The sequence below is a fragment of the Dermacentor silvarum genome, chromosome 10, assembly GCF_013339745.2.
Source record: "Dermacentor silvarum isolate Dsil-2018 chromosome 10, BIME_Dsil_1.4, whole genome shotgun sequence".
In the NCBI taxonomy this organism is placed as follows: Eukaryota; Metazoa; Arthropoda; class Arachnida; order Ixodida; family Ixodidae; genus Dermacentor; species Dermacentor silvarum.
Genome location: NC_051163.1, coordinates 15,167,481 through 15,194,915, shown reverse-complemented (window position 1 = coordinate 15,194,915; position 27,435 = coordinate 15,167,481). Strand labels below are relative to the sequence as shown.

The window sequence follows — 27,435 nt, the reverse complement described above, 5'->3', positions numbered from 1 at the left end:
AATATAATTATGTTGCGAGGAAACTCAAACATAAACCCATTTTCCAGCATTTCTACCATGCCAACATCGGCGCGCTCAGGTATGATACTTGCGAAAATCACATCCAGATGGCGCTCGCATCCTCGGCAGGTCGAATTGGGACTTCGCCTGCCTAATGCGTTTTGGACACGCGCGCGCGTCGGGGCAAAAAAAAATAAATTATGGGGTTTTCCGTGCCAAAACCAGTTCTGATTATGAGGCACGCCGTAGTGGGGGACTCCGGAAATTTAGACCACCAGGGGTTCTTTAACGTGCACCTAAATCTAAGTACACGGGTGTTTTCGCATTTCGTCCCCATCGAAATGCGCCGCCGTGGCCGGAATTCGATCCCGCGACCTCGTGCTCAGCAGCCAAACACCAAGCCACTGAGGAACCACGGCGGCAATAGCAAACAATTAATAAAATAATAAAAAAGGTGCTAGGGCCTTCACATTTTAATATAAGACGACTTATATTGCCACTGAAAAAACGCCTTCCCAGCAATGCATTTCTGTTTAAAAGTGAAGCCGCCTTTAAGGCGATTGGTGTAAGCTTGGTCTTTGTAAGCTGGCTTTCCCACGTTCTGTGTTGCAGTGAAGCCCACTGAAATAAAAAAAAAGTTATCCCAATTTCACCTGAAAGGCGAAGCATCAATTGCGATAGCTTTATCAGCTGCATAAACTTGGACATGCAGCAGCACCGGCAACACGCAGAACTGTTGTCGACGCCGTCGGCGTTTTGCCCGCGTTCGCACAAAATGCGTGCGGCGTTGGTGACTGTTGCCGGAGCCTCTGATATAAATAGGCGCTTGGTGCCGCAGCTAAACGTCGCCTCCCTTCCCTACCCCTCCTCCCACTGCCTTTCGCGCGTCGGAAGAAGGCGCGTTTGCTCTACATATATGGTGATTGTAAAGGAGGAAAGAGACGCCTACTTCTGCAGCCCTTTTAAGGGAGCACGGCGCAGAACGCGCGTTTGTTCTCCGCCGTGGGTTCACTCCCCCCCCCCCCCCCCCCCCCCGGCCTTTCGCGCGTCGGAGGAAGGCGCGTGTGCTCTACATATATGGTGATTGTAAAGGAGGAAAGAGACGCCTACTTCTGCAGCCCTTAAGGGAGCATGGCGCAGAACGCGCGTTTGTTCTCCGCCGTGGGTTGACTCCCCCGTGAAAGCGCGCGTCCTTCGCGCCCGTGCGGATTTCTGCCGTCGGCGACGCCGACGGAAGAAATCTGCTGTAGAGTGTTCATATAATTGCTATAGCAATAAAATGTGACGCGAAAGGGGTCCGATAACCCTATCGTGTTCCACTCTTAAAGGCGAAGCTTAAGCGTCCTCCAAATTTTCCTCACGCGTTTGTCCCTGCAATCCTTACTGATCTCTATATCAACGCTTAGCCATTACTTGTTGCGCGTAGCGTAGAATGTACAGCAATCAAGCACGATTCGGCCCGTCCGCCCACGTTTATTTCCACGATGCTCGGGCAGAGATCTCCGACCGGTACAGCTTGGGCTTCGGCTCGGGATTTGTCTATTTCTTTTCCTCCCCTTTAGCATCTGCTTTCGGCTCCACCTTCGGCTCCCCCTTCGGCGCATCCTTGTTCTCGGCCTTGGCAGCTTCGCCGCCTGCCTTAAGCTCTGGCTTGTTCTCTGCCAGCTTTTGCGCACCGGCGGCGGCGGTGGCGGCGGCCTCCTTGGCCTCTTCCAGTGCCTTGAGCTTGATCTCGAGCTCGCGCAGCTCCTTCTCCTCTTCGTTGAGTCTCTCAGCTTCCTCGGCCTTTATGTAACCCTTCTCGACCATGAAGAGCCGGTAGCGGCGGCGGTCTTCGTAGCCTTTGGGACCCCAGTTATCTCGAGGGCTGATCGCCTTCCGAAAGTCCTGCGTTTTTAGAGAGCTTTAGTTGAGCGTCGCTCGCGGTCCGCTACGCTCACATTTTACACGCCAAGGGAACTGCGTCGTGGAGAAACGTGTTGATTTCGCATTTTTCAATAAGCGCGTCTCTGGGAGACGCGAGCGACGAGCAAGTCAGCTTGACTACGGAACGACAAAGACGCTAAGTGGACGCACTAAATTTTTATTAATCTAGGTACCCCCTACACAATTCCGTGAGGAGTTTTTCGGTCCCGCTTGTATAATTTTCTTTGTAATTGATTGTGATTAATAAATATTTCATTGGATTGGATGTATCACGCTGTGCGCTCAATCGTCTCGGCAGCGGAGGGAGGGCAACGTTCTGCCGTCCGCTGCTTGTGAGAAAGTTGTGCACAGCGCGCACTACTAGCCTTCCCGTTGAGCAACTGTGTGCAAATTGTTAGCGTACACAGGGCCAAGTAGAACGGGCAGTAAGTAAATAAGTGACGGAAAGGCGCTGAACGGGGGCCGATATGCAAACACACGCGTCGGCTTTCTTCACAACGGGCATGCGGCCTTTGGTTTTTGAGTGTTGAAAACGACTTCATTGGCTGTTTCTGAGCACGCTCTCCAGCTTTTCAAGTGTTATACCCCTGTCAAGCGGGCAAGTTAAGTGCACTTACGGGGAGTGCACTTCGGGACCTTGAGTGACACTTTAGGCTACGCGGTGCTAAACGGGAAAACGGAGTGCACTCGCCGTAAAGAAACATGGCGACAGACACGAGCGCGTTTTTTGAATATGTAGATAAAAAAGAAAAAAAAAACTTCTAAAAAGTGATGTTTTACGTGGTATTATAAATAAAAACAAACTTAATCTATTTTTTCTCAACAAAAACGTCATTTATTTTACTATGAGGTGTTGCAAGGTCAATGCCGGCCAAGACGAATACCTAGCCAATCCAGAACAACATGGCGGCGTGCGACGAAGCTGCGTATACGATAATTTTGTTCATTATTGTGCTGTTTCGCTTCTCGCTAAACACAAATTATTTTGTGTTTAGCTGTTCAACAACTAAAACGAACTTCTGTGTCCTTTTTTTATGCATTGCATTCTGTACCATTCAAACCGCTGGCGGCGAGGCTACGCACTCGACCAGCAAAGTGCGTTTCGTGAACGCACTCCGACCGGAGTGCACTCTTCTGCGAGTGACACTCCGCTTGCGCCGTTTAGATTTGGCAAAGTGCACTTCAACCGAGTGACACTCTCCGTAAGTGCACTTAACTTTCCCGCTTGACAGGGGTACCCCAAATGTACTTAAAACATTGAATAAATCAATTTAACTAATTAGCTACATAATCACACCTCAATAAATAGCCTGAGCGATTCAAGCCGGCTACGAACAATATACCACCGGTCCCATTCGTCTAAGCTATACCAGCCTATTTTCGAAGTTTGGTTCTCGTTGCGTGAGACACGTGGTATGCATGTAGACCACTTGGACCACTGGGTACGTATGTGCTCATTCTTGGCCGATCCCCCAGAATGGATGTGTGAGTGTGAAACGAGGAGTATAAGCCTTAAATGCATCGAGATGTGTTGTACTTCTCTGTGCCATTCACCTCTCAACATTCTTCCCTTTACAAGCGCCACACACCGCATTAGTCTACAGGCGACAACTCTGCGCGTTATCAGCTACAGCTTCTACCTCGCTAACTTAAAGCTTAAGCTTCGCGTCATTTAGATTCCAATATAGCGTTTGATACGCGCGTTATCTAACCCAGTGCACGATGGCAGTTGAAAACGTCTGTCCTGAAATACGCGCCAGCTAAACCAACTTTCTTCTCTAGTTAAGCAAATCACGAACAACAGAAGCGCATAATATTAAGCGGACAAGCTTGTTTTATCTTCTTGAAGCGACGACTGAATTTTTAGAAACAGTTTACAGATGAGAGCGTGGGATAACACATTCTCGTGTAAGATGCTCATACGTTAGGCTTGTGAATGACTTTTACGATATACACGTAATCTCGCGTTTTCAAATTTTTTTTTGCTTTGTGTTGTTTTTCTTTTGTTCTCTTTGTACACAGGATAACGCGTATATAGAATTATTATTATTTCTTTTTTAATATCCTAACACAACATTTTGATAGCTGTTGTGGTAGATAGCACAATTGTACTCCTTCAGCTGGATTTCTCAAAGAGACGGACGTTACTTGCACGACACACCGAAATTGTTCATCGGTTAATTAATACTTTTGTCTGCTTTAGATGTCAGGAAAGCTTGGAATTGAGCTAGTTAGTTAATTTCCATCTTTTCTTTGTGCGAGCGCTAAGAAGCAACTTAATCAAGGACGGACAATACGTACGAGACTGAACACATTAACATGCTTCATATTGTTACGTAAAACGACACAAGGCGGGACTATTTACACTGTATTTACACTGTATTTACCGTTCAGTAACGTACTTGTTGACGTTGTTTCCTAACGCTAGCGAAAAAAAAGATGGGTGAATAGATGCAGTTTGCAGAATTTTGATGTTTTTTGTTATCGCTTAGTTACACAACTGTAAACATGATGCTTCAGTTTTCTTTTCAATTTGGCGATTTTCAGCAAACTATGCAAAAATAGAAAATATGGCCTAAATAAGAAAATATCCGCTTCCTCAGTTACCAGACTTTAAAAAAATTAAGTGCAGCGAACAATAACAAATAAACTTTAGTGCGTTAGATGCCGAGAAAAACGATTTCTCCTTTCCAGTGTATTTATAGATAGGAGTTCCTGAGGGGAGGATTTTTCTTAATAGCTGATAATGTTCATTCGTCATTTTAAGGTTGGCGGTACAGTTATCTCGAGTAATCTTGCTTTTGAAGACAAGGTCTTCTTTCTTGACTTCTCATGGGTCTGGCGTATCTGAGATCTGGGTATCTTGGAACCACTTAAGAAAGCAAAACGCCCTTTCGCGCATCCAAAGCGGCGTAGCGAATCGCAAAATGTATCAAAATGTAGGTCTCAATAAGATAAGAAGCGTTAATTAATCGCAGAATCGGTAAAATTAATGATACGGGCATACTTAGAGCTAACAGTCGAAAAGTAACCACATTGCACCATAGACTGCACTATCTGCGGGATCTGCCCACCTCGGTCAAAAAAAGAATGGGTCAGCCAAGTGTTGGCACTGAAGAAGACATCGTCGATGTGATTTCGCGTGAAACACGATACGAATAAGGTACGAAATGAGTGAATATTGAACATGAAAAAAAGACAGATATAATCAAATTTTATTCGTCGAATAATTTGAGCCACCATGTACGTCACCCTTGTCATCTTTAGCGTCAACAGTTCGTTGAACCTGTCTCTTTTTTTAGCGGAACCGCTGATGCTATATTTTTGATCATGATTCTACGTTGTTGAGCATACAAAAACGCGCGCACGTATACTTACGCATGCAACGTACGCGAGTGCACTGACGTTAGAGCAGAGATAGGCCTCACCCAATTGGCGGCCCTGAGTTCCTTGATCGCAATGATGGGGATAATGGCGAGGCCGATGCCGGCCACCAAGAAGCCGGTGACCTGCGACCACAGCGGGAACTCGTACATGGCACCATGTCGCTTCACCTTCACCGACTCGAAGTTGGTCAGCGATGTGATGGCCAGGATCTGAGGAGAGGACGGTACAGGAACATGCTTCTTCAGGTGCAGTGGTGCCGCCGCTGAGCGAGCTCTGTGCGTGCTTAGTTTCGGTGGTCTGACGAGTACCGCGCGCGTTCAACACTATTGTCGCACGTACGTCGTTTTATTTTATTTATTATTTTTTTTGCCAGTGTCCATTCTTCACAAAACATATCACCACTATCTAGTTATCGCTCGGCGCAAGAAGCGCATGCTGTATTCTAAATTTCTTCAATTGCCAATCTGTATATAACCTTTTTTTTTTCATGGGCGCCGCCATATTGCTTATGCAGTGGCGCCATCTATGAGGCTTCTGATTTCGCCGCCACGCTGTCCGAATGCTCTGTGTTGTATGCCAACTAAAGCACTAAAGCTAAACAGCTAAAACGTCTCCAAGTCATTCCGCAGCACACGACGGCAACATTCAAGCAGTGCCGCGCCGGCTGGCACAAGAGAGGAGGAAATGCTCACGACACGCTGGTTTCCTGCTCGCTCGATGAAAAGGTATATAAAAAATGTTGTCTAACTAGATTGCGTACGCTACGCGAACACCGCTTTGCATTCTCGAATATATGCGAGCACCAACAGTTACGCTGCAACGCGTGGTGGCCACATGTATAAATAGCGGCCCTATACTTGGCCCATCAGTTTATATTCGACGACCGACAACTGCGCTTCCCACTGTCGTTGTGATTTCAGTATTGATCGTGTTTTTTTTTTTTCTGGGCGCTATAGTTTCCCCATTAAAGAGCGATATTCTTAGCTCACAGTTATTGGCGGTGTTTGGTTCTTCACCGTGTCATTACTATGTGAAAATATTCTCGTGAAGCCTCTAATTGTACATTAAAATGTACATTTCCGCCGGGCCTTTCAAAATTATTGCAGGAAGAAATAACGTAAAATATTCGTCCCGGGCACAGCGTCTAAGTGCACGCGTAAGTGTGTAGGTAAGTGGCCTTAAGCATATTCTTGCCGTCAGATTTCGTGAAAATCGACAATTTTTTTTATTTATAGGCCGTCATGTCGTCAGAGATAGCGCAAATCACCCGTTAAATGCGCTTCCAATACCGCTAGTTGATATGAAAACCAACGATGCAGCATCAACATGCCAACCTATACCATACGATGTTACGCCTTCAACTATGTCTTTAGGTAAAGACAAGCAGTTCTTAACAAAAAACACGAGGAAACGATTGTACTTTTTTTTTTCACGTACTCGGAGATGCTGCCTTCAGCTTAAAGCCACGTGTATTTAAACGAGTAATGAGTTCTTCAATTTCGTAGTATGCCTTAGTGACGTCAAAGATTTGGATAGTAGGTACTTCATGACCTAAGATGCAACAGCGCGATGTTCCACAAGGACATACATCTAAGAGCCGACAAGGACAAGCGTTTGTCTTCCGGACCAAAGGAGTACGCATTCTATCGGCCGGAGCAGAAATTAGCGGTTCCGAATCGGCCAGTGCAGTTCGCGTTAAGCGCCTAGAGCTAAGGCCCAAGGCGCTTTTTAACACCACGGAGTTAAGTGCGACTCTGCATTGTAATGGGACATGTTATAGTATACGCACACCAAAGATTGTCGTAAGTCTGTCGTCATGGCGAACGTAGTTCTCTCTTAACAACAAGCCGTCAAGCTTACCGCAGCAATTGGTGTCGCCGCAACAGAATCGACATTGTTGCGACAGCAGGACGACAGACAGGTCTTCTAGAAAACTTTCTGTCGATGTAAATATCTATTGTATTGACAACAGCTGTACGTCCAGAAATAGCACAATGTTTCTTTTTCTTTTCTGCTTACAGCAAAAAATTTCCTGTTGAGCTTATCGGCTTGGTCTTATACCGACGTAACGTAGCTTCGTAAAGTCTGATGGTAAATAAAAAGATTGTATCTGACTTTCTAATGAGTTTATATAAAACTCTATGCATGGTTCTTAATTATAACGACAACGCAGCTGCGCTGATAACCGAGGGCCAGGTAGATAAGCATGACGAAGTGCAGTGCTAACTAAAGCGAGTTTGGCGCGTCTTTCGCGAGTGCAAGAAATGCATAGTTTCCAATGCATCTTTCAGTTACCACGGGAATGAAGGGCATAGTACATGTGAATTTGTCTCATCTTCGGGCGTTTGGCTTCAGATGTTCTTGTGCCATCATGTATGACGCCTTATCTTTCTAAATTTCCTAAAAATATATTTCTAAACGCATGCGAGCAATTAGGTTCTATAGCACATGCCTAATCATTGCGACGTCTTGCCTTTAGTACCCATGTTTTTAATCGAGAACGATAAACTTTCAAAATAACAAAGTGGCTTGAAGCCCGAAATAAGGTGTTTACACCAATATATGCACGGCCGATCATTCCCGTGCTGCAGCTCAACTGCCAACTTGCAGCCTCTCCATAACTATCACCTGCGTTCCCTCGTAATTTTTTGTAGGAAACTGCGCGAAAATGGACATCACTCACCGCCACAGCCACTGGCAGACAGTACTTCCAGGTGATGTACATGAACATGCCAGGCGCACCGCCGAGCATAAACTCCATGTCGGCGATCATGCGCGAGATGCCTGCACGATGAGAACGTGCGCGCGAATGTCACTTATCACTGACCAACATCAACCGACACGAATGACGTGCTGCGACAGATTTACCTATCGCAAGCGAAACGCACTTATGTTTTATCGGTAACGCCTGTTGTGTTACGCATTGCAAACAGACAAGGCGCGCGGTGCCCAGATCACGCCGTGACGGTCGTGTCTGCAATGTATTACGCCGATATATACGCCGCTAAAACGGCTGAAAATTCAAACAACGCTCGCGCGCCCTTCACGGAGGAACCACTCTCCTCACAAGCACGCAGATATGACCTCACAGCTATCGCCCCTGCGTCCCACCAACACCACCTAAATAGCACAAGGCCTGTTCACTCCGATCCGTGACGTACGATCAGCGTACGAATATCCAGTGGCAATACGACCTCGTAAAACGCAGCGCGCGCGAAGCCGTCACTGCAAACTCGGCACGCAGCAGGAGCAGCAACAACAATAACAAAACAAATAAATCAAAGCACACGGGACTATAAGAAACATGATTACAGTGATATGAACTTGACGACACACAAACACTCAAGGTACAAAGCAGGCTCAGCACAAGAATCTCAACACAAAATATCCAACGCTCGCTCTCTGCATTTCGTGATTACGTTTCATCTTTTTTTTTAGAGTAACAACTATGATTTGCAATGCCAGTAACTAACTCGGCCAGCTTTAGCAGTCTATAAATTATAAAGCTATAAAATTGCGGTTATCTTTTGTGACCACCATGCGTTAAGGAGTTCGAACACCGCTCACCGTAGCCAAAGACGAGGGTAGCCATTTCGGCCACACCGACCCAGGGGATTAAGTGGCTGGAGACGAACTCGTCCATTAGCGTCAGGATGTACAGCCCTCCCTGAGATAGTGCGAGAAAATAGCGCCAGACGGTGCTGTCAACTGCAACTCTGGTTAGGTGAATATTTGTCACCGGCCCGTTTCAAAGGGGGTGCCACTAAATCATGCAACGGTATACGTATACTCGCGCCGCGCTTGTCCAGTGGTTGAGGCAGCATGTGCTCCCATACCTGCGACGCGATGGGCAGTCCCATGATGAAGAAGCAGACGCAGCAGATGGTGGCCACGTACGTCTCGTGGGCGCGGCACGCCGGTATCTCGTCTTTCAGCGGGGTCAGGGCAGCCTCCACGAAGCCGAACTGGAAGGCAGAACAGAACCGCGTCATAAGACCACCTGGCAAAGCGAGTGTTTGGCTCATTGAAGTCAGTGTTCGAGGAAAAGTTCAGCTATACATGGTTTTCATTGACGTCATCGTGACCGCCGTCTTGGGGTACTAACGTGTCGAGAAGCTGCGTAAACAATAAAAGTGACAGCGCGATAAAAGAACAGGCGCGTCTTGCACCGAGTTACAATTTGATAACAGTGATTATCTAATGAAAAACAGTCAACGTCATAAAGCAATACAATGGACTGAGAGCTGACATGGTGCACTGGCGTCCTGGTGGCCGCCATGTTTGGGTACTAGCACCGTGAAACACTGTGTCCGTGACGTCACGTGAAAGCTCTATATAGCTATGAGAGGCGGCACAAATTGATGCAGAAAACGCAACATCCCCCCCCCCCCCCCCAAAAAAAAAAAAAAAAAAAAAAGGAGCTGTCTGTTCCCAGCGAATAATCTGTCGTTGATCCGCTCTGTGTGAGCCATGGCGACGCCAGCGTGCTGTAGTGCTAGTTGGTTTGACACAGGTTTGACACAGTGTTTATGCAACGGACATTGAAAGAAGGATATATGCATGGATGGTGCGCTACTTTCAACTGAAATTACACTTCGAGATGTGACGTAGTCGTACCGGAGCTCGGTAATACAGACAACACGCGGAATACATGTGCGGTGATTCTGCCTTGTCTTTATTTTTTTTTCAATTTTTCTTTTGTTATTGACCTCATGTGTACAAATACGTCACATTCCGAAACAAAATTTCACTTGAACATAGCGCAGCGTCCGTGTCTGCCTTTCTCTCAATGTGCGTCGTATAAGCACTGCGGTACCCGTGCTGTCGTCGCCTTATGGGCACCGGACGGTGGCCAGGACGCACCCCCACCCCCTTCTCTGTCTCTCCGTCGCCTCTCCTCGTGCCTCGCGCGCGCGAAAGACGACCGCGCGCTTCCGGCCTGCCTTTCTCCCTCGCGTGCGCTACATTGAGCTGCGATTGCTGGCTCACCCTAGTGCGCCCTCACTCGGACACACAGCGTACGGCGCGCGGTGACGATTTTATCGCCGTGGGACTTTAGACGGGACCTCACGGTGACGGCGACGGCGATGGCAGAAATGCGGTTGGGGTGTCCATATAATTGCCATCGCAATAAAAGTAGTGAGCGCTGCTTTGCAGACGAGTTCCTAGGCGAGTTGGATATACTTTTCCGCTAATAACGTGAGACTAATTAACAAAAAGTTATTACTTAACCTTTTTTAGTGTCTTGGCGGTAGTTGTCTAAACTGCTAATTTGGAGGCAGTGACATTTTCACGAACACCCATCTTTTAATAAACGTGAAAATCACATGTAATTCGAGCTTTGCAGAAAAAAAAAAAGATGTGCAGGCTTTCTTTTGTAGAAGTGTCTATACGAGTGAGTCGGCATGTGTACACCTGGACATCGTTGCGTACCTCGGAGTCGATGGCCAGTAGGAAGAGCATGGCAAAGAAGGTCACCGACCAGAAGTGCGGGAACTCGATGAGACTGAGCGCTTGCGGGTACACCACGAACGCCAGGCCGAACGCTGCACCGAAGAATGAATGACGCGTTTTCAAAAGGAAAGGCCAAGTCACGTGAAGTCGAGATGTTACACTTTTGAAACTCTCCATGACGTCTCGCCGGCAAAAAAATAAAATAAAAATAAATAAACGTAATTTACTAGTGAGAAAAGTTCGCCGAACTTACATTCCTCAATTTATTTATTTTCTTAGTTAACTAGCTGAAAATTGATTTAGTTGAACACGGGGCATCACATGTTGGAGCTTATCTTAAATAAACTAGCTTTTTCTGTTGTAACATTTCCGAAGGCGCCAACATCTCCAATTGTGCCTATAGAAGAAAGAAGGCGATTCCAGTTGCTGCGGGGCATCAGTGTCGGATTCATGAAACTATAGTTTTGAGGTGTGGTCTGGGTAGGTTGGTAGGTATAATAGATTCTCTTTTCTTATCTGTGGGTTTGAGGCATGCTGTAAGAAATACAATTTATATTTCTTATACCATGGTTTGAAGTAAACGTTTTTTTTTGTTTGTTTTTTTTTTTGCGATCGCAGTTCTATGCACACTTCAGGAGGGCTTTCACCATCGGCGTCGCTGTCGCCGTGATGTTCCGCATGAAGTCCAAGTTCGATAAGATCGCGGCCGCGCACCGTATTTGCTGTAGGGGCGAGTGAAAGCGTGAGAGGGTGAGCTGAGGATGATGGTGGCTTGATCTCGCGCGCGTGAGGGAAGAAGGTGGGGAGGAGGGGCGTTTTACGCAGATCGCGGCTGCGTAAGGAGCAGCTGAGCGCAGCCGCTAACTTGAAAGTAATATGCGGTGGGTACAAAGTCTAGGTGCGGCGAAGGCTGATGGCTTCGTGTGCGCTGTGTTCTCGCCGCTTAGTTCGCGTGAAGCGAGAGGCAGCACGAAGCGGAATTCGCTCGCTACTGTCGCCGCTCTTCCTCACGCCAGCGTTCTGACAGCGAGTATTCGCGGTAATCGAGCGAGACGTGTTCATGTTTGCCTGTGCGCGCGTAATGCCACTTTAATTTCGTTAGTAAGCGAATGTTTACGAGCTTGTTCGGCCGCTAAAACTACTATCCTTACTTCGTATAGCTTTGTATAATAATTTGCTTTCGCAAATGATGCTACGCCTTTCGGGCGAAACTACAACTTCTTTAAACAAGCGTAAGCGGGAGCATTACTGGCGTGATTCGAGATGATGGGCTGCATTTATGGAGGAAACATTTCTCACGCCCAAACCGCGATACGTTTGACGTCCGTGCTTTGCATAAAGAATTTAACGCTACTTTAGCGCACTCGAATGGGTGTCGACTGCGATCAAACTCATTAGAAGGTTGCTACGTTTACTCGCGTTTTTTGTTTTTGCAAATGAAACGCATTCCCTTATTTTGATGTTAAACGGTCAATTACTGTAGCCCCGGCCGCAAATTGCAGAATTTTGTTGTTACGTCATGGGAAGCTTGTCCGGGAACTGAAAGGCCGAATCGCTACACAATTATTTGCACTCTGCGTCTTTTTTCACTTGTATGGCTGAGATTACGCTGTCAGTTAATGTCGCTTATTTCATATGGTGGAACTATATTTCTTAACAAGATACCTGACCTGATGTATTTTGGCCAAATGATCAACTAGCCTGCCTGCTGCAGCTCTCGGTTAAAGTCACTTATTTCAGAGCTATACTGCTTAGCAATAATTGACCAAACGCGTTTTCCCTTAGTGTTCCTTTACTCTCGAATAGCCAGGCACTACATGTAGCCGTGTCGCGAGCGTCATCTCACCGGACTGAACAACGTCCGGCACGGCCACGTCCAGCTGGTGCGCCATGTTGCCCAAAACGGAGAAGATGACGACACCGCCGAAGATGCTGATGAAGGAGTCCGTCGCTGCGATGATGTACACGTCCCTGCGCGAAAAGGGATCGAGGCATATACACACATGAACAACAGGGATACGAACAATTATGCAATGTGTAATTCGTTGGGGCTAGTTGATTGATTGATTCATAGGGATCCAAAGCAACAGTGTCGCTATGAGAGATACCGCATGTGATTAGCTGCTATAGAGTTTAGCTGCGGCGTGTTTAGCTGCCATAGAGAAGCGTAGTATATCATAACATGGCAAGAAGTGTAGTCTACTTGCTCGTGTACAGCTGTGAAGTGTTAAGCACACTTATGGTCTGCTTCTACAGTGCGAATTCTGTAAAGGCTCATTCACACTATAGGCCGACACGACACCGATTTTCATGTGCCGACTGTTGACGACAGCGTTTTCCTTCCTTGAGCCGTTGGCCACAGCGTTTTCCGTCCTGCAAACTGCTGTCGCCAACAGTCTGCAGGCCAAAACCGGTGTCGTGTCGACCTAGTGTGAATGAGCCTTAACATATACCATGCAAAGACACCGAGCTTTCCTTTTGCTCTAGTAGCGCTTAAAAGTACCACTAATCTCCTTTCCACTAAATTTTAGCCCTATGCACATCTTACCACCGACAAATTCACCACTATATACTTGCAATTTGGATCTACGCCATTTGAAGTTCAACTTTGATAATTTGCGACACTGAAGTTGTAATTTGGAGACGTGTCACATGAACACGCTGAATCTCCGATTTTTCTTTTTCAGATAAAGTTTCATCGTGTCTAGTGGGAAGCTTTGAGAAAGATTCTCGTTTCGGCAGTTAGAACAGAATATATTCGGTCACCCACCCGCCGTTGCTCACAGTGGTCATATCTTTCCGTTGCTGATCACGAGGTCGTGGGTTTGATGCCCAGCCAAGGCGGCCACATTTTGCAATGACGCTCGCGTACCGTTGCATTGGTTACACGTTAAGAAATACCAGTTAGTTGAAATGAATCCGGAGCACTCCGCCTTATAGCCTACGAGTTCCTTAGCGACTTTCTTCTATCTTCTTTCTATCCTTCTATCTGATCACGTGCGTTACAGGACAATCCCCCAGCGTAAAAGAAGGTGCAATGTTGCCTCACCGAACGATGTTGTTGCTGAAGTCGTTGTAACTGGCGAGACACATGTTCAGGCCTTGGGCGAGGCTGATGGAGAAGAAGATCTGCACAGCCGCGGCTCTCCACGTCTGCACAGAAATGGTACAAAAATGGAGAAGGTTCGGGGAGGGTATCGACAAGAGAGCACGTGAAAAGACGCTTCCGGTCCTACTTAGATCCGCTGCTAAAGCCTGTTACTCTGGATAGAAAAAAGAAAAGAACACGTGAGACTGTTCACTGTAATTCTGTAACTGGTAATATACCGACTAAGAATGCCATGGAGCAGCAATTATTTCACTATTTTAACGGTTGTGGTTGCACTCCAAATCCTTAGTTCACTGCAGTGTTGACAGTGTCTCAACATAGGGTTGGATAATCGTTTGTTAGGAACTCCTTTTTTGAACTTCAAAAGAAGATTTTGCGCGTTCTTTTTTCTTTTTTTTCGTGTTGCTGGTTTGTTTTAGCACACAATTGTCGCAGCAAGATCGCATTTTTCTTTCAATTCTCGTCGTTTAATAAGATTCTTGGCATTGTTGATTGTCTGGTCTGCCCGGAAAAAGAAACAAAAAAATGTCGCAGTTTCGCCCGAAAGGCGAAGCATCAATTGCGATAATAGTTTTATCGGCTGCATAAACTTGGACACATTCGCTTACTAACTGAATTAACAAGCGTGGTGGCAGCGCGCACAAGCAAACATGAATAGATCACACTCAATGACTACAGACAACGACTGTCAAAACGCTGGCAGCAAGCGCAGCCGCCGCAGCAAGCGAAAGTTCGTGCGGTCTATCGCTTCAACGGAAACTGAGCGGCGAATGCACAGCGCATACAAAGGTCAGAGCCGTGTGGAGATCGCTTTTAAGAGACGGGCAAAGTACAAGCGCAGTGTTCTCAGAGTGAAAGCTGCCCCCACCTCCCTCCCGCGCTGCCTTCCCGCTTTCCTCCTTTCGCGTGAGAGATTGAGTGGCCAGTTCCCCTTGCGCCCAGTTGCAAGATACGCATTTGGTGCCGCAGCACAGCGTCGCTCCGCCTCCCTCCCTCCCATACCCCCACGGCCTCTCGCGCGACGGAAGTCGCGTTTGCTTTCCGCCGTGCGTTCGCTCTCCGTGATAGCGCGGGGGACGCACGCTATCACGGAAACAAGGAATACCAACTGCTGTATTAAACAAGCAATTAGATCGGGCTAGTTCATGCATTTAACACTGGATTAACGTTCGTGTGCAGCGCTCCTGCTTCATCGATCCTGCGACCCAGTTAATTTTGCGCTGCCTTTTATCGTGTATCAAACGACGCGGATCAAGAAACGCACTCTTGTTGCAAAATTTGAGCGAAAACCAAACATTCGTAAACACAAAAAATTCATTTTATGAATCAACTATGGGAAGACGAATGAAACCTGTCAGGCTGGAAGTCAACGTTCCAACTAGAGGACTTGTCTTCAGCAGGGCAACTGACGAAGACGCTTATGAGGACACGCATCCTTGTCGAAACGTTGGCTTCCATCCTGCCACATCCCATTGTTCAACCATTGTTGGTTACTTCGTCTACATCTTCTTGTGACTATCTCTCTTGGTTGATCAGCAGTGGTCGAATAAGGCTTATCACTCAGGCTTGAGCCAACACTTCGATGCAGATCACTACAGACGGGACGCTCGCATGCTTGGTGCGAGGCAGGGGGGCAATCACCTTGAAGAGCTTGAGCTTCTCCCACTGCGGATAGAAGTAGTAGTAGAGGCCGTTGCCCGCTCCTTCCAGGGTGACGCCCCTCAGCATCAGCACGCCGAGTATGAAGAATGGAGTGACGGCGGTGAAGTAGGACACCTGCGATGCGGAAGTGGAGAGAGAGGAGCTTTATTGCCTTAAAGACTCAAGCAGATGAGACAATGATTCACAGGAAGATTGGTATTTGAAGTAACAAACAGTGTCGAGCACTGTTTATTACTTCTAGTCTCTTTTCTTCCATCTTCCAGTTACTTTCTTACCAAAACGTCGTTTTATGCATTGAAGCTCAAAAGTAACTGGAACGCCAATTCATTTCTCTGCAGTTCGGCAATTAATATCTCGAAACTGGTGTCATCCTGACAATTTCTTCCAAGTGGATCCGCCTTGCGAACTCCACGGCTATAATTTGTAAATTGCAATATGGGCCATAATGTAATTAGTTAAAAACTTAATTAGTTAACTGTTCTTAATTAGTCCGCTCATGCCTTTAATTTTTTTGTGCAAGTAATGTCAGCCTCTTCGAGTAGATCTATCTCATAAACTAGAATTGTGCTATCTGCCACAGGCAACCTTTAGACATTTTTGAAAGTGTTCGCTGAAACACCTGGTATATATGTCTACGACTTTAGCACCAACTGGCGCAGCGCTCCTTGCTCGCGCTCCTATATAGGGGTAGATTTACTCAGAATTTGGTAGTTTAATTCATACCTCTTCATTCGTGACAGTGGCACTGAAATAACCCTGTCAAGGAGTCTACGCAACGACACCCTGTCTGTCTGTGTTTCTTTTTTTTTTCCATTACAGTATGATCTGTTACGTTGTCACCTTTGCACAGAAGCACCCTATTCGCCCGACTTACTGTATACTTTTGTTCGTCGTACTGTTAAACATTGTGCAGTTTGCGCCTGTAGTCTATACTCTTGCTTGTGTCGTCGAGACTCTGCAACACATTTGGTTAAGAACTGCTTGTTTCACATGCTGCGTTTTTCTCTGCTGAGGTTGCCGCAAATGCGGACTTCGCATTCCTGTTTCACATGCACCGATCGCGGTGGTTGCGATCTTCGAGCACTTTGTGGGAGACTGAACTAGGGATAAGCTTAATCCGCTTCGGTGAAAACAAGGTAAAACACAACTAGAAACTGTTATTGCGCAGCACCTTTTCGTGTTTGGCCTCGTCCCTCAAAAAAAAAAAACGAGAAAAACAAACAAACAAACTTGGGCAGCTTGCACTAGTGGTGCAAGGCTGGAGTAAACAGCGGAGCTGGTGATCAACCTAGCTTTGCTTCCAGGTTTTACTAGGCTTGGCTAAGTTTTGCTAGGAAATGCTATGTGCTACTAGGCACGGTATTCCGAATCGGCTCGCCGCCGACGAGCAGGTTCTCGCTTGGCCGCGCGACGCGCTTTAAGATGAGTGGTTTATTAGGGTGTCCGGATCTTCTCCGGTCGTCCCATGTCAAGGGTACATGTACTCGCCACAGAGTCAACGAGAGTTCTGCCGCCGTCGCGGTGGCTCCGAGCTTTATATCCCCGCTGACGACACGGCCAAGCTGCGCCTCCACGCTTGCCGGGGCGTGGCTGGTCGAAACCTGCCAAGTCGACGCCAGAGGCGCCTGCTGCAGTCACGGACACTGCGCGCGTTCGGAGCGAACGCGGGGCCACAGGGAAACGCGGACGGTGTCGGCAGTAGCTCTGCGCGTTGCCTCGTTGGTGCTGCTACGATTTCTTTCTGTCTATCTCTCTCTCGCTCTCATTTTCTCTTCCCCTCTCCCCAGCATTGCGCGCGCCGCGCGTATGCTCTCCTTCCCTCTCTAGAGTACCCTCTCCTTAACGTCCCATGTCAAGGCAACATGTGCACAGCACGGAGAGGAGGCGAAGTACACGCCGCTCCGCGAGGTGGTAGCTAGGCAATCCAGGATGTTTTGCGGCTCGCGGTACAACTTACGGCCGGCTTAAACAGATCCGCTGTTAAAAAGAAATTAACAGGCAGTCAGACAAGGCCACAGTGTCGCGCCCCAACGATCCGCGTCGTTATTGATTTCTCGTCCGCACCGCATGTTGCCGCGAAGTTCAGCACCTCTCCGAACACCGAAAAAATCGCACGCGTGAAAGATCCGACGGCGCATTTGGCGCACCAGCAAAATCGCAAGCAAATCGCCATCGTGTGAATCAGGCTTAAATTAAACTTCCAGCCCAATACGCGTCCTCCACAACGAAATTAACGGCATTGGGGCCGGAAGAAAAAATTTCACTGACGATTACGATACTCCCCAATGCGAATTTTGAGCGCAGTTGTTTAGGTATTTTGAATTTGCGATATATTGTGGCAAAGAATTTGATTCTGAACGACAGGATTCTCTCGGCGGCGGCATTGAGCGTCTGCTCGGGCAGCTTGTTTAGCAGCAGTGGCAGACGAAGCATTTCCACCGGTTGCGTGTCGCTCATCGTTCAGCAGGAACGCGTGAACGCGTGGCTCGCACGGAGCGCATTCTCTAGCGGCGGCGGCGCCGCAGGCGAAGTAGCGCATGCGCAGTGGGTCCGAAGCCCACGCCAACGCTTTGCTTTGTTTACGCGCTGGCCGCATGTCTGGTCGCCACCGGCACTCCACTTTCCTTCTGACCCTATCGCCGTACCCTCCTCCGCTTTCCGCCTCATGGTTCCGCTGCACCCTCCTCTCTGCTTTCCTCCTCGCGCCTCTTCTCTCTCGACGCGTTTACGCCCGTTCTCGCCGCAGGAACGGGAGCTGCGCTCTGAAACGCGAGAACGCCGGACCACGTGGGCGAGCTCACCTTTCCGGAGGACCGGACTCCCTTGAAGACGCAGAAGAAGACGGCCACCCATGATAACGCCAGGCCGATCACCAGTCCAACCTGAACGCGCCCCAGCTCGTGTACGCCGCTGCTCACGCCAAGCACGTAGTTTCTGGACAAGTGAGAGATTTGGGGGTATATTTGCTAACTCCTGTATAACTTTACGGGGGTCATTCGCCAGGGGGGAAGCTTTAGCTCGGGGCCAACCCTGGTACCGTTCATTATAATACATGTAAAACGCAGGAATGTCAGTATAAGGGAACCGTTGGTCTGATTTGAATGACATTTGTTGCATTTGAGAGAGTAAGTTATATTGTAGTGACTGTAGGAAGCAGAATCTTGATTTATGGCCTGGAATGTTTTGCGAGAAATTCCGAAAATTGGTAAACCAAAAAACAAATATATTGTGCCCCGAAGTTTGTAAATTCGTACGTCTACACCAAAGGTGGATATCGCAGTTCTGTAAGCTGGATCTTTTAGAGCATCTGAAGTGGACGAATATGATGTACGAGATGTCAGCTTACGTGAAAAGTGTTAGAATGTTTACGAGGGTTTTGCGAAAATCCTACTCACAAATTATTGGCATATTTCACAGCGGTGTATAACGCATTAATTTTATCCACTTCAGTTTTCTCCATAGATGCACTTTACAAAATTGTGATACCGTTTTTTATCGCTGAGTTGCAAAGTTGAAAACTTTGTCCTTAATGCTTTCTTTTTCACTCGTGAACTATCGAATTTTTGTTAAAAAGTGATACGTAAATAAGAAAGTTTGGTTCCTGAATTCGGATTTTCTTTGAAATGCAACAGACCTGATCAAATTCGGTGCAGTGGGTGCCGCGAATTCCTTCCTTCCGATGTATAGATAGGAGCCCTTGAAACGATCGCAGGGGAAGCCCATGCTTTCGTGTCCGGATTGGCCATTTTGGGGCCACGTGACGGACGCACGTGACAGCGTCAGCTGTTAACCACTGAACCTCCACGGATGTAGAGGAATCGCACTCTTTTGGCTTCTCGCTAGTAACTACACCACCCCAATTCCTACAAAATTTTATCATAGTAGGTACTGTCGTTTGGCTGTGGGGATTTACAGCTTTACAGGGGTTAGTTTGTGAAGTGCAAAACAGACTGGCGCCACTGAATTGGACACCATACGATGCCTTCTGAGTGCAGCCGAATGCTTGAATCTTCGCAAAAAAAGGAATGCGATGACATATTGCACATATGAAGCAATGTGTGGCCTGAAAAAGTATCCTCCGACACTATGCAATATCAGCGTATCCTGCAGTATCGTGTGGGGTGGACATGTGTTTTTTGGCACATAAATGTATGCCCGTCGTTGATGAATGATTATTTTTTTTAGATAAGAAAGCGTTGAAAAATAAACGTTTAACGCCGATATCAAAGCGATATGAACGCTTACGAGCGTGAGTGAGCTACGAATGATTGAGTTTCCTTTCGTACATTTTTAATGTAATTTTCGCATTGAATTCCTCCTTAACAGGATTTCACGTCCGGTATGATGCGTATTTCATTAACAGGAGGATAAGACTGATCAGGGCTCGTATGATCGAACTCGTAATCACAGTGGACTGCGCATGCGGCCATGATGACATACCGATAACTTCGCCCGGGTAAACATATTGTCTAATGTTTTGGCAAGTAAAGGAATGAAAAGGGTGTTTCACAGCAAGTTAATTGTGTTCCGAGAACGTAACACCCTTAACCGACTGCACTTTCGTTGAAGCGCAAAACACAAGGCACTTAGGGCGCAACATTTTATTTACTTCTATCCTTTTTTTATCCGAATGACTACTACTATGACCGATGATGTAATATAAAATATATAATATACAACAATGTCATGACCTCACCATCAGCTAAATGCTGTGCTTGTTAAATCTTTAAATGTACTTTTGGGTTTCGCTCTTGGCTCACGCTTCTCTTGGTGTACAGGGTGTTTCACTTAACTTGGGCCAAACTTTAAAAATATGCAAATTCCACGTAGCTGGACAGAACCAAAGTAATGTTTGTAGTCACTTGGCGATACGCGGATGATTTTTTGCATTCCGCCTAATTACACAATTAGTCTTAATTATTCAACTTCTCAAATATTACTTTTAGATGAAAAGTGTCAATGAGAAAACTGTAGAGCACCGTGAAAAACGCCCGATACAGCTTTCTGTTCAATACGTGCTACATAAGAGGGTTTTTCCGAGCGGGAAAGAAGCCCACGAATACACGCAAAATTGCAGCGCGATTGGCCGTTCGACGGCGTATATCTCGGCAACCTACGGTTTGCAGATGACGTTGTCCTATCCAGCAACGATGAGAATGAATTGAAACAAACGATTGAGGACATTTACCAAAAAGTGGAAGGTTAGGGTTGAAAATAAATGTGCAGAAGACAAAGGTAATGTTTAATGGCCTGGCAAAAGAACAAGAATACTGGCAGCCAGTATCTAAAATCTGTGCGAGAGTATGTTTATCTAGGCCAATTACTCACAGGGGACGTTAACTATATAAGAATGAAGTTCACGGGAGAATAAAAATGGGTTGGAGCGCATACGGTAGGCATTACCAAATCATGACCGGCAGCTAATCTTTATCCTTGAAAAGAAAGGTGTGCAATCATTACATTCTACCGGTACTAGCATAGTGACAAGTGTACTTATTTATCTTTTTTTCCGGGGATCGATTGCATTTCACCCGCTAACAAGGTGATGCTATATCGCTCAGCGCAAGACGTGCCGGCATTATTTGAAATTTACTCGAATGTTATCCTTGATTCTATATATCTGTTATGTATGTTCTCGCAGAACCTTGTGTAGTAAAAAAAAATTAAATTATGGGGTTTTACGTGCCAAAACCAGTTCTGATTATGAGGCACGCCGTAGTGGGGGACTCCGGAAATTTGGACCACCTGGGGTTCTTTAACGTGCACCTAAATCTAAGTACACGGGTGTTTTCGCATTTCGCCCCCATCGAAATGCGGCCGCCGTGGCCGGGATTCGATCCCGCGACCTCGTGCTCAGCAGCCCAACACCATAGCCACTGAGCAACCACGGCGGGTCTTGTGTAGTCAGATTGTCTTAAGAATTATGGGGCGTTACATGCCAAAACTACGATCTGATTGTGAGGCACGCCATAGGGGGGACTCCGGAATAATATGGACCACCTGGGGTTCGTTAACCTGCACCTAATTATAAGTGCATGGATGTTTCTGCATGTCGCCCCCATCGAAATGCGGCCGCCGTGGCCGACATTCGATCACGCGACCTCTTGCTTAGCAGCCCAACACCATAGCCACTAAGCAACCACGGCGGGTAATCAGATTGTATGCGCAACACGAATTGTGTACTACTATCTGGAAGGCACGCGGGCCCCAGCGAACCTTCGACGAGACATGTATAAAAGCCGACGCGCTTGACCTGCTCATCAGATTTCGACGATCGCCGGCCTTGCTCGCCGCTATCGTTGTGCTTGAGTTACTTGTTTTGCTGGGCACAAGTTCGCCCAATAAAGAGCCAAATTTGTAACTCAGTTTTTGACACTGCGTCGATCGTTCTTCGCCGTCACTGCAACGCGACAATTTAGGGCAGAAACTTGGAAGTTAACAAAGAAGCTTGAGAAGAAGTTAAGGACCGTGCAACAGGGTGATTAAAAAAAATTAAGGTATAACATTAAGAGATAGTAGGACAGCTGTGCGGGTTAGAGAGCAAACGGGGGTAGCCGATATTCCAGCTGACATTAGGAGAAAAAAAAATGGAGCTGGGAAGGCCATCTAATGCGTAGGGCAGACAACCGGTGATGTATTATAGTTACGCGACGGGTGCCAAGAGAACGTAAGCGCAGTAGAGCACGGCAGATAATTCGGGGGTGTGATAACGTTAGGAAATTTGCAGGCACAACTTGGAATAGCTAGCGCAAGACATGTGTAATTGGCTATAGCTGGCAGGGGCCTTCGTCCTGCTGTGGAGATAAGATTGGTTGCTGCTGCTGCTGATGATGATACTAATGGAAGCCTTAATTGGGCCAAGGTAGAGGACTCCCGAAGCTGCAATTAGGCCGATACTGTAGACAGCGTATACCTATTGGCTCCACACATGAGGAACAAATTTATCGCTTCTACTGAAGTCCGCTCTAGTTATACATTCGTTTAGCACACTCAACAGAAATTCAGAAGACTGAATACATTCCTTTGCGACACGTAGGGGCTCATTACACTTGCTGTTGACTACGACTTCAACAGGTGAACTCGGTACTATCGAAAAGAAACGCACCAAGTGGCTATGAAAAATAAACGTTCGAGCGAAAGTAACTAACTCGTAGAACTCCTCGGGCGCTGTGACGATCCATTCAGAGCAGTTGGCGAAATGGCCGGTGTAGACCTTCTCGGGCACAAGCACGGAGCCGTTGGCGCCTCCAAGCACCACACTGGTTTTCATGTCGGTGCCGTTCTTTTTCAGGTACATGTTGTACAATGTCTTGTTCACGTACTTGCAGGCTTTCTGTGTGAAAAGACAGACCAGACCATCTCAGAGAAACGCTTGATGCGCAGCGCGTTTCACTGGCACGAAATAGCATCTGCGTCACACTGACGTCACGCTGACGTACCAGCACTGAGGGATGCAGCGCGAAAAAAAATCTTCGACCTTCAGTTTCTCTTTGTAATAATCAACTATTACCGCCACTACTAATCAAAATGTAGTTTTTTTTTTTAAGAATGCGTGAACTCGGTGCTCGTATTTTTTGTGTCCATTTTAAGAGAAGGCTTGGAACCTCACCGTGGGGTTGCTCGTGTCGAAGCACTCATCGTCTGCCCAGTCCGGGTTGCAGCGGGTCCAGGGAAGCTCTGTGCTGGCAAATGAGTACCAGAGGAAGTTGAGCGCGTACGAGAGCAGCAGGTTGTAGTAGAGGCAGATCACGAAGCAGGTGTACACCATGGCCCAGCCTACGCCTGCGCGGTGGCCGTTCACGAAGAGGTGACATGAATAACCACGCAGATAACCACGTAGAAGCAATGCTTATATGGTTTATTTATACGGTTTTCTCTTCTTCTACGTGGTTATCTGCAGAACAGTTGTCATTTGTACAAGGACGTTTTTTTTTTTTTTTTACAGCGGAGCTGTCTATGGATAGGGTACGTTCTATGCATTTTTCGTGTCCGTCAACAGAGCTGCGTGTCACGGCGGCCACATTTCGATGGGGGCGAAATGCGAAAACACCCGTGTACCTACATTTAGGTGCACGTTAAAGAACCCCAGGTGGTCCAAATTTCCGGAGTCCCCCACTACGGCGTGCCTCATAATCATATCGTGGTTTTGGCACGTAAAACCCCATAATTTTTTTTAACAGAGCTGCGTGTGCAAAAACTCATCTCCCGAATTTGATGCAAAATCGCTTCACTCTTTGCAAAAGCTTATACATCTCATCACTTGGATATGCATTTTCAGTAGATTAGTTATCAATAGGCACCATTTTCAAAATCAGTAGACTCTCAGGTAGATATATAAGGGTTTCTCAAAAATTTGCCGCTGTGCGAGCCGCGTCGGCCTTGAGTACGCTCGCAGCGCCCTCTCTTTGTTGTCATTCCAAGCGCTAGTGTGCCTAGTTCCCTTCGGCTTTCCCGGCGTGGCGGTCCCGTTGCGCGTGTCTAGTTTCTTCCGGCTCGCCGAGGTGGTGGTAGTCTTCCACGCGAATCTATGCCGCCGATCAAGACCGCCGATCAAAATAAAAGTGTGTGTGCGTGTGTCTTCCTGTAGAATGACCGCCGTCGCCGTTCAAGAGGAATAAAATTTGCCCATACCTTTGATCTAAATTCTGTGTCACCTCTATGTCGTGTGCTAAACTGATTAGCTGGTAATCCACCTTCACAGCAGTGGAATGGAGCGTGATTTTTTTTTTACTTCTCTCTCTCTCTCTCTCTTAAATTGCAGGACCTCTTTTTGCGCTCACCGCTGATCGGTTCTTGCTCAGATTTTGTAGGAAGATCGCACCTTATGGTTCGGGTCGTTCAATGTAGCACTCAGCAATGTTGCTTTCCTCTTTAAAAACACACGACAAGTTGCCTTCGTCTGTGTCTCCCGGATGCACCCCCGAGGGATTAGTGGAAACCAAACTCGAAGGCCGTGCTTTGGCGTATTGCATCTAACGGAAGGGACGCATTCGACATGCTTTAAAGATCAAATATTACGAAGGGCGCAGAAGAAGGCAAATTCAGATTTTTTTTTTTTTTTTTTAGAAACCAGGCAAGTAACAGTTCCAAGTGTTATCTTGAAAGATCCGATCCATAAAATGCGGTCTTTCAGAGCAATTTGAGCAAGAAGAAAACACTGGTAAGAGAGAAATCTTTTTCTCTGCGATTTTAAGATGTATATATACAGATCCGACGCACTTGTTCGAATACATATGAAGCGAATCTTTCGTAACGTGGTCAATTCGAAATGGTTTACAACTAACGGCGATGCGTACAGTCGTGCTTGCTTTCATCCTCTGCTGCTACGTGTAATCTCATTGCTATGTTAATGTTCGTCCACCACAAAGGTCACAGCTTTATTCTCGTGCAACATTTATGTTCATGCACTGCATCGCTCACAAGATATGCCTAAATGCTAGGTCCAAATCAGGCGGACGCACAGTGTGGGACGTGTACACAGCGATGTCGCTAGGACTAAGTCGACGTATGATGCTTGTTGAGGAAAGAATGGGTGATGACAGGTGTACGCATCTATACAGAAAAGTACGACATGCGGGGTGTTTCAGCGAACACTTTAAAAAAATTGTTTAAAGGTTTCCTGCGGCAGATAGCACAATTCGTGATCTGGTCTACTCGAAGAGGCGGACATTACTCGCAGAAAAAATTGAAATGCATAAAACGACGTTTTGTTATGTAACTGGAACGCCCCAATGCATATTCCCGCAAAGTTCGGGAATTAATATCTCAAAACTGGTGTCATCTTGAGAAATCGCTCCAAGTGGATCCGCCGTGAGAACTCCACGGATAACATTTGCAAATTGCAATATGGGCCACAAGGAAACTAGTTAAAAAGTTAACTAGTGAATTTTCGTTAATTAGTCGATTATGCATTTCAATTCTTTGTGGAAGTAATGTCCGCCTCTTCGAGTAGACCAGCTCATGAACCAGAATTGTGCTATCTGCCACAGGCAATCTTCTAAATTTTTTTGTTACGCAGAACGAAGGTGCGCATATTTGGTCAGCCCTACCAACGTCACAGTTAAGCCAGTTCGCTGGTACTTCCATTTGGTGCACGTATAACCTTTGTATATTTATCCAACACCCGCCGAGATAGTGACCGATCCAATAGTAGCCAGGCAGCACGCCAAACCCGGGAAAATATGCAGAGGAAGCATCGCTTTAAAACGCACGTCCATGTATTGTTTGTCGGTTTGTGGAAGCTGCAGTTATTTTTGAGCAGACTGTGATTTTTCCGTTTCTCTTAACTGAACTGTAAACAACTGTTTTCGATAATGTTGATATGTATTTTGCAATTTACTTTTAGTTTTACCTATCCTATCTAACTGTCGTCCATGATCTGTCTGTGAATTGCTTTAACAATTTGTAATAAGTGTACTTTATTTATCACCCCCCCTTCCCCCATTTGATAACCTCGCAAGACAGTTTTTTTGGGGTACTTGGATATAAATAAACTAAATTATTCCAAGATGCGTTGTATGCAAGGAAATGTTGCCACCTCAACGTGGCATTCCGCTACAAAGGATCGCCTGAACAAGCTATAGTTTCGCATTTGACGAAAAATCCCTCCCGGTGCAGGAATCACGACTTGAACCCGCATTCATGCGAACCAGTCGCCCGTCCATGCGACCAAAACCAGGAGGTCAGCACGCGGCAGCGAATTCGTCGACATCTCGAATCGTCGAAAACTTGAAACCCTGGCAAGCTGACTCACGCATACGTGCCAGGATTATGATACGCATTCGCAATTAAGGATTCCGCGCCCTGCTACGGCGACACGTTCGTAGGCCTACTGCTCGTACTAGCCAATGGGGTGCAGCATACAGGAAACACGGCGTGTGCTCTCACCCCTGGCGAGGGGCACGCAGTCGAAGACTTGCGTGGCGCCGGCGCTCCGGAACTGGCCCATGAGCATCTCCATGTAGAACATGGAGCGGCCCACCACCGTCATGATCAGCAGGTAGGGAAGCAGGAAGGCCCCTGCGGAGAACCATTGGCAATTGTGAAAGGAGGGCAGATGATTCTCAATTACAACCCTTGGTTAAGGGTCATCCTTAATAACCCACAGTTAAGGCTGAGGACACCATCTAAATTAGTTGCGAAGAGGAATGTGTGAGAGGCGCCTTTTATTGATGATTGCGAATGTTTAAAATGTACTTTCTCTTACATACAGTTCTGACGTAAAAAGAATCGTTCTTTTTTTTTAAGATACGGGCTCAGGTGTCGTATTTGCAAAAACGGTCTTACGCTAAAACTCGTTGTAAGAGCAGGGGATCTGCCAATCGATGTCAGCAGACATATTAGCTTCGGCAGCATACCATGGCAAATAACTCTTGCGAACTATAGCATTTGTTAATTCGGCCACAGATTCGGGTAAGTACTATTCTTTTGAGCGTCGTCGTCTCAAAGCTATTAGCATCTAATTCAGTTGTTGAACTGGTATTAGAGCGCATCCTAACTTACTGTTTTGCTTCTATTCATCAACTCGGCACTATGTGACAGGCGATGTTTTGGCGACACCCTACTGCCATGAAAGTGCTAGCCAAATGTTATAGGACCTCACAATCTCGCACAGAAGATATATATCTCTCTCTTCTTGCGGCTTTAGAGACCCCCTATATTATGCTTCCACCTGCGACCTCATAAACCCAAGTGGCACCGGCACAGCAGAGAGGAAACGTTTTGTTGACGAGTAATAAGGTAAGCAAACGTTGCGCCCTATAACATCTCCATGATTATCAGGCAATTTTCAAATATATCTGCGGGAATATGTTCTCCGATGGGCTCCCCACTCACTGCAGTGTGGTAAACGTTGAATAAAAAAGTGTTTGCACTTGTAATGCCAGAAACGTCAGCCT

General features: G+C 46.7%; 2 protein-coding genes across 2 annotated transcripts in view; one reads left to right on the top strand and one right to left on the bottom strand.

Annotated features, from left to right (window-relative positions):
* LOC119466653 (uncharacterized) overlaps nucleotides 1–27,435 on the top strand; it is a 67,723-nt gene that overhangs the window by 24,646 nt on the left and 15,642 nt on the right. The gene's annotated exons all lie outside the window — the stretch shown is intronic.
* The window catches only part of LOC119466075 (sodium- and chloride-dependent glycine transporter 2), a 29,249-nt gene continuing 3,269 nt past the window's right edge, over nucleotides 1,456–27,435 (bottom strand). The window contains exons 3-15 of the mRNA XM_037726561.2: nucleotides 26,426–26,557; nucleotides 23,148–23,320; nucleotides 22,687–22,871; nucleotides 18,340–18,472; nucleotides 15,518–15,652; nucleotides 13,817–13,920; nucleotides 12,614–12,738; nucleotides 10,747–10,859; nucleotides 9,150–9,278; nucleotides 8,881–8,980; nucleotides 7,997–8,097; nucleotides 5,355–5,522; nucleotides 1,456–1,887 (exon numbers count right to left, since the gene is read on the bottom strand). Coding sequence (XP_037582489.1) covers nucleotides 1,540–1,887; nucleotides 5,355–5,522; nucleotides 7,997–8,097; nucleotides 8,881–8,980; nucleotides 9,150–9,278; nucleotides 10,747–10,859; nucleotides 12,614–12,738; nucleotides 13,817–13,920; nucleotides 15,518–15,652; nucleotides 18,340–18,472; nucleotides 22,687–22,871; nucleotides 23,148–23,320; nucleotides 26,426–26,557 — 1,946 coding nt within the window. The 3' untranslated portion in view covers nucleotides 1,456–1,539. The remainder of the gene's footprint in view (nucleotides 1,888–5,354; nucleotides 5,523–7,996; nucleotides 8,098–8,880; nucleotides 8,981–9,149; nucleotides 9,279–10,746; nucleotides 10,860–12,613; nucleotides 12,739–13,816; nucleotides 13,921–15,517; nucleotides 15,653–18,339; nucleotides 18,473–22,686; nucleotides 22,872–23,147; nucleotides 23,321–26,425; nucleotides 26,558–27,435) is intronic.